At 47.5% G+C, this 7,009-nt stretch overlaps 2 protein-coding genes across 2 annotated transcripts; both read left to right on the top strand.

Moving 5' to 3' along the window:
• Positions 1-672: 672 nt before the first annotated feature.
• AOL_s00054g466 (uncharacterized protein) lies at positions 673-3,326 on the top strand (the record flags this gene model as incomplete). Its single annotated transcript, XM_011121782.1, has 2 exons — positions 673-1,145; positions 1,238-3,326. The coding sequence occupies 2 exons, from the start codon at positions 673-675 to the stop codon at positions 3,324-3,326; spliced, it is 2,562 nt and encodes an 853-aa protein (XP_011120084.1).
• Positions 3,327-4,571: 1,245 nt separating this feature from the next.
• Positions 4,572-6,844, top strand: AOL_s00054g465 (uncharacterized protein; the record flags this gene model as incomplete). The annotated part of the gene is made up of 6 exons (XM_011121781.1): positions 4,572-4,634; positions 4,706-4,784; positions 5,000-5,687; positions 5,751-5,903; positions 5,978-6,660; positions 6,726-6,844. 6 exons carry the CDS (start codon positions 4,572-4,574, stop codon positions 6,842-6,844), a joined length of 1,785 nt encoding a protein of 594 aa, XP_011120083.1.
• Positions 6,845-7,009: the final 165 nt, after the last annotated feature.

Below are 7,009 nucleotides of genomic sequence, written 5' to 3'. Positions count from 1 at the left end.
GTTTCCCTTGTTCTTTTCCCCTTCGTCTGTTTTCTCAGCGATGTTCCAACCGGACGAAAGTATTTTGTAACAGACGGAACAGGCTGTGTTGCTGCTGCTGCTTCTGCTGCTTCTTCTGCGTCTGCTCTGCGTCTTCCCTTACATGGATGGATGACTTTAACATATGGCCCACCGCACATACGCTACCTTCCCTTTCTTCCTCACCTGTTCATTCCCTCACGCTTTTCGCGCATTCAAACCATCGCCATCTCCTCGTTCCTGAAGTCATCGCGACCATCAAAACACCTACAAGCTTCCTTACTAAATTCTCAATTTCCCGTGTTCTGCTTTGCTTTGTTCTGATCTGATCTGGTCTGGTCTGGTCTGGTCTCGTTTGGTTTGGTTTGTTAGTTGCTGCTGCTGCTGCTTTGCAGCGAAGTGTTTGCAGCTGTAATTATTACCCAGCGGCGTATTAGTTAGCAGCAACACATTCCAGGTCCACACCACACACAGCACACCGCCACGCCCTCACGCCCAGCCCTGTCCTGTCCTGTCCTGTTCTGTTCTGTTCCATCACCACTTGAATTGTACCGCCTGTTTTACCGTTCCAATCTTTGACCTGTCCCAAAAACCACATCCCCAAAACCAGATAAAGCTAACCGACCGCGCTCTGGCGCCTGACCAACCCCAGCTATGATGAACGGACTGGCCCACGCCCCGTCGTCATCGGCATCGGCATCGGCTCCCACGATAACCCCCGCTACCACTCTCACGTCCACTCCTGCTGCTTCCCTCATCTCCAGCACCACCACTACCGTCGCTAGCAGTAACGCTCCCATCGCGAATTCACCCTTCCAATCAGCTTCCTCGTCTTCCACCACTACTGTCAAGCAATCATCGTCGTCGGCTGCTTCTTCGTCCTACACCCACGGAAATACCAACAACATTGCCAACAATACACGGATAGATCCATTAACGACTTCGTTGCCATCTTCCGTCAACGGTGCCCTTCCGGTCCACCATGATACTACTTCAATCATTGGGAAGAGGAAACGCGCGGATAGCAGTCCTGTAAAGGAATCACAAAATGCGACAGCTGTATCACCGGCTCAGAGGCAGCAATTGCTAGCTGATATCAGGAATACCGTTCTCACTTCGCTGGCACAGTACGTTATACATCCCGAACTGGCCATATATTCATTCGTCTGTATCTCTTACTGACTTTGTAAACCCTTTTTTCTTTTTTCTTTTTTTGTAGCCTCGACGCTGGAATATCCTTATTGGACAAACCTGTATCACCAGAACCAAGCTCTCACGAGGCTAAAAAGGTCAAGTCGCCTAATCCTGATGGCCTGCAGACTCTCCGACAAAGGCTCTTGTCGGATTCCTTTTACCAATCGTTGGACGCCCTGAGTCAAGATGTCAACCGGGTCACCAACGAGGCCTTGGAAGCCTTGGGTGTCCGAACCGATATCGCGCCTGAGGACGAAATGATGGACGACGATGTACATGTTAAAAATGAGGCCGAGGATACACCTGGGAAAATCAAAAAATTTAGACAGGCTGCCCAGACCGTTATTGCTCAAACCTTGACCCACCATCCATATCTGAACATTCCTGACGACCAAAAATCCCCAGACGCGACCACCAATACGGCCGTGATCCCGGACGACATCTCCTTGGACCAGCCTTCACCTAAATTCAAATACGCTATCATCGTCAAAAATGGGAACAAGACTTATTACCAAATACTAAAAAAGCACCCGGAAACCAACACCCCTAGGAGAAGCCAGGATGAGATGGACGTCGATGAAGAATTAGACGAACTTCAGCAATCAGACCTCCCTCCCCAAGCTGAAATCGTTAGGATTTACGAGAACACACCACGTGAAACGACCCGAACTCTTAGGGACGCTTTCCCGAATATCGCGAAGATTCCAACTAGCCGTCAGGATAAGAAGCCGTCTGACCGGAAATACCAAGATAAGGGCATAGAAACCCCAGACTGGCTTGACTACGGTCCCTTCATGTCCTTCGCCCCGACCTACGACCAGGGCCGGTCTACCATGTCTGTTCACGCCAAGAATCAGTATTGGTTTGCATTGCACGGCGAGAAGGAGTTGAAAAGGATCCGAGCCGGTAGACAACCGGAACAGGATGCCCAAGATGAAGAACACCAGTTCAAAGACCTCGCCGAAAAATACGAACCGATACCAATTGATCCCGCTCTGTTCGAGGAAGAATCGGAGAACGACAAGACCCTCAGAGCAATCAGCGATCTTCTTGCTGAGCTGCGTTTGAAGCAAGAAACCCGTTTCGCTAAGCATAGCAATCCTAATGTTCCTTCCAAACCGGACGGTCCCGAAACCGAAATACATGGAAAGGCAATCGAACAGCTCGCGGAGCTGATTGGAAAGCTCGAGCCCGGGACTTGTGATGCGCTAGAAGAACTCATTGATTCGCTTCCTGAATCACTCCCTATAAGGCTCCATCCTGCGCCAGGGACGCTGTTGGATACCGCCAAAGTACCTCCCCCACCTACCCCTCAGCCTGCAGCTCCATACACTACGACCAGGGTCAGCTACCACCAACAGGATGCTGTTTTCTCACCATCAGCCCGTGTCGTGCCCAATCGTTCCCAAGGGCACAATCAATACACAAATCGAACGGGCAGCTTTAGCCAACAGAGTTACCCTCAAACACCAATCAACCGACAACCGTACGGACCAAATGCTGGGTTTTACCCTCCGCAACCCGCTTACACCCAACCACGGGGCCCGCCTATCCCCACCACCCCGCAACAATACCCAGCTGGAGGCTATACGAATAGCCCCTTCTCGAGAAACGCCACGGCAACCGTCCCTAGAATGGCATCGTCAGGCGCACACCCAGGTTTTGTTCAGCAGTCAAATCCTTCTACCCCATTCCAAGCCATCCGCCAGACTAGCTTCATCACCCAAGGAAACGGACCGGCTCAGGTTCAGACTGGAAGAAGGGTCTCGCTTGCCCCTCAACAGCCCCAACCTCAAGTTCGACCAGCATCAGGTCAAGGCCAGGCTTATAGCCCCTACACTCCTGGCCACAACCAGCACACTTTTACGGCACATCAAACTCAGCAGCAGATTCTTCGCGTTCAGCAACAGACGCAGCAACAGCCAGCACAATATACTCCTGGCCACCAGCCGCAGCCGCAGCAACAGCAGCAGCAGCAGTTTGCGTACAGTCAACAAGTTCGCCAGATGCAATCTAGTCAACAAAGGGCACCGTATCCTAATGGTAGCTACCCTCAAACCCCCCAGGTCCGGGTGATCCAAACACAACCTGGCCAACCTCCAACCCCAAGGTAGTGGCTTCAAGCTTTACGCGATATTTTTGAACGATATGGATATATCCTGCCAATCGTAAAATTGGCCTCGAGAGTTTCCTAAGGATATGTTGAAGTTCTGCATGTGAACCATGATTCTTCGTTCTGTCATTTTTCTTGGTATGCTCATTATTTTCGCATCGACTGCAGTTTACGTACTGCCGGGGCCGATGAACCGTGTTTTATTTTTCTTTTCCTGTCGTTTCTTGTTGCCGCTTTTTTCTTTTTTTCAAACTCGGAGTTTTGATAGGACAGCCAGGATTGATGTCCTTTTCTTACCCGCAACTATCAACGATGCACCTACTGATCCCCTTTGAACTTCCTAACATTCTCATGTCAAATATATGGTCCCGATAATAACTTTTTAGTACTTATATCTTTTTTTCTCTTTCCCCATCCTCCATCCACCACCGGACACGCACCCGTACCCCTATTTCTAAATCTTCAGAATGAAAAGAAGGGCCCTTCTGTTCAAAACCATGTTCAGTATCCCAAAAGTCTCTTGATTTCTCCCCCACTTTCGAATCCCTTAAAGTTTTTACGTTTCCGAAAATCCTTCAATTTAGATCTGGACTGGGTGAAAAGCGGAATCCATCATTCTTTGTATTATTTCTCTCCCGTATATCTATACCATTACATATACGTCGGATCGCGGGGTCTTCTAACGACGCAGCGGTGCCTAGTTTCTTTTCCCAAAGGCTCTGTACCTCTTAAATTCCCTCTTTGGTTTCTTTCTCTTCTTTTTTTGGTTTCTTTTCGTTTTCTTTTTTTTCTTTTCTCCTTTAATAAAATCGGATAGACTCCAGCTTTCTTGTGGATTAATAGGAGGAACAGCTGGCTGTAATTAATACAAAAACTACAAGCAATATTTTTGAGCTCGAGTTCCCTAGTCCTTTCTTTCTTGGTTTTATGTAAGCCGTAATATATTAATCAGGGTATCCATACGAACCGGTGATTCATGCGCCGAGATATATTGGCGCACTTCCATGGCCACGTTTTTAACGACCTTCTTCTTGGAGTTTTCCCTGTGCAGCTGATATAGCTCTATCGAATGTCCGCATGCATGGGGTGAGAATCGGGCGGCTCCGAGAATTCGAATATAAATGCCACTAAAATCGCAGCTTTATAAAAGATACCCCGGAAATTCCTCTCCAAACCAATTCTAGCCTTACAAACTTTACATCAAAAAAACCACAACGATATTAATACACCCATAATTTCCAAAACAATGTCGGAGAATGCAGATAAGACTATTCAGCAGCTGGTGAAGGAGTGGTTGGAGCTCGATCAGGTACGTCATCGATGCATCAATCATTGACAGTAGAAAGGTTTTTTTTTGTGAAAGCTAAGAAAGAACTATAGAATGAAGCTACGAGACAAGAAATAAAGGATCTATCGGATAAAAAGGATTACGATGAGCTCGAGAAGAGGCTACGAACCCGTAAGGCTGCTCTCCCGCGCGCGCAATGACGTCCTCTTCCGCCCACTAGCAGACCAGGTGCATGTTACAGTTCTGGAGGCATCAGGGTTGTGAAATACCACATTTTCAACACAGACTTTTGAGACTAAATTGGGTTCCCTTTTCGACGTTTAAAACTACTATGCAAGTTATTGTTCGTATAATAGTAAAATTCTAACCATGGGTTTATTCCACAGGAATCGCCTTCGGCACCGCCGGCCTCCGTTCCTCAATGCAAGCCGGTTTCGCCCACTTGAACCCTCTAACCATCATCCAAGCCTCCCAAGGCCTAGCCTCCTACCTCCTCGCCTCTATTCCACAAACCGTCACTCCATCCCCAAAACTAAGCGTAATAATCGGACACGACCACCGTCACAATTCCTCCCAATTCGCAAAACTAACAGCCACAGCATTTATCCTCAAGGGTATCAAAGTCTACTTTCTGGAAGATCTGGTACATACACCGTTAGTCCCCTTCGGACTAAACTTACTCGGTGCGAATGCTGGAGTTATGATTACGGCGTCGCATAATCCGGCAAGGGATAATGGGTATAAAGTTTATTGGGGTAATGGGTGTCAGATTATTCCTCCTGTTGATGCGGGAATCGCGGCTGCTATTTCGGAGAATTTGATACCGTTGGAAGGGGCGTGGGATACTAGTGTTTTGGATAAAGCGGTTGGATTGGTGGAGAATGTGAAAGGAAGAGTTGAGGAGGCTTATTTTGAGAAAGTAAAGGGATTGGTTGATGGGATGGCTGTTGAGGGAGCGGGGAAGGTAGGGTTTGTGTATACGCCTATGCATGGAGTTGGGTTGGAGGCTGCAAAGCAGGTGGTGAAGATTTTGGGAGTAGAAGAGGATTTTGTCGTTGTGGAGGAGCAGGCTAAGTTAGTTCCCCTTCAATAGGATAATATGGAGAAGCTGGTATGCTGACTAGATATGCGCGGAAGACCCGACCCTGATTTCCCAACTGTTAAGTTTCCGAATCCTGAAGAGAAGGGAGCTTTGGATCTTGCGATGGCTGCTGCGGATAAGCATGGAATTACTATTGTTCTTGCAAATGATCCCGATGCGGATAGATTTGCCGCAGCCGAAAAGGTCAAGTAAGTTTGATAACAATATCTTGACACTTAATGTCTTTAAATCAAGACGTCTAACTTGTTGGGGAAAAATGCAGCGGTAAATGGCAAATTCTCACTGGTAACCAACTGGGGGTCCTCTTCGCTTCCCATATGGTTTCAACGTCTTCCCTCCCAGCTTCCAAGGTCGCTCTCTTATCATCAGCAGTATCGACTCAAATGTTAGCAGCGATGGGTCAAATCGACGGCTTCCACCATGAGGAAACCCTTACAGGGTTCAAATGGCTCGGTAACGTCGCACAACAAATCACATCAAAGGGGACACATAAAGCAATCTACGCCTTCGAAGAAGCAATCGGGTACATGTTCTCAGACGTTGTCCACGATAAAGACGGAATTGCCGCATTAAGCGTCTTTGTCACTATGCTGAAAAAATGGTTATCAGAGGGAACTACCCCTGCCGGGAAACTTCAGGAGTTATATGAAAAATACGGATTCTTTGAGAGTTGCAATGGATATGTTGTTTCTCCGAGCCCTGATGTTACGAGGCAGGTGTTTGATGGGATTAGGAGGTTGGGAGATGAGAGTGGGAAGAAGTTTCCGGGAAGTTTGGGGGGCAGGGAGATTAACTATTGGAGGGATTTGACGGAAGGGTATGATAGTGCTACTATTAATGGGATACCGGTTTTGCCAGTGGATAGGAGTAGTCAGATGATTACGGTGGGGATGGATGGTGTTAGGTTTACGATCCGAGGGAGTGGTACAGAACCGAAGATTAAATGTGAGTTTTGAGTGTCTTCCCCACTCTCCTTCCTTTTTCGATTGATACTGATGGTAGTTGTATAGATTATGTTGAGGCTAAAGCTTCTGGGAAAGAGGAAGCTTCTGCTGCTGCGAAGGAAGTGGCGGATGCTATTGTTAGGGAGTGGTTCAAACCGGAAGTACATGGACTTATTGTTTCGTGAGAGACAAGTATATCAGGCTAGCGATATTTCCTTTAAAGGTCTAAGAGGATAGAAAAAACCCATCGAAATAGACTTTAATTAGATGCGGCAAGATTATGAAAATTTGGCGTATTTGTAACCTAGAAGCCTCAACCTGGCCCTGTGATTACATTTATATTTATATGG

Source organism: Orbilia oligospora, assembly GCF_000225545.1.
Source record: "Orbilia oligospora ATCC 24927 unplaced genomic scaffold scaffold00054, whole genome shotgun sequence".
Taxonomy (NCBI): Eukaryota; Fungi; Ascomycota; class Orbiliomycetes; order Orbiliales; family Orbiliaceae; genus Orbilia; species Orbilia oligospora.
The sequence above is the reverse complement of the archived record's forward strand: the minus strand, read 5'-3'. Positions and strand labels throughout refer to the sequence as shown.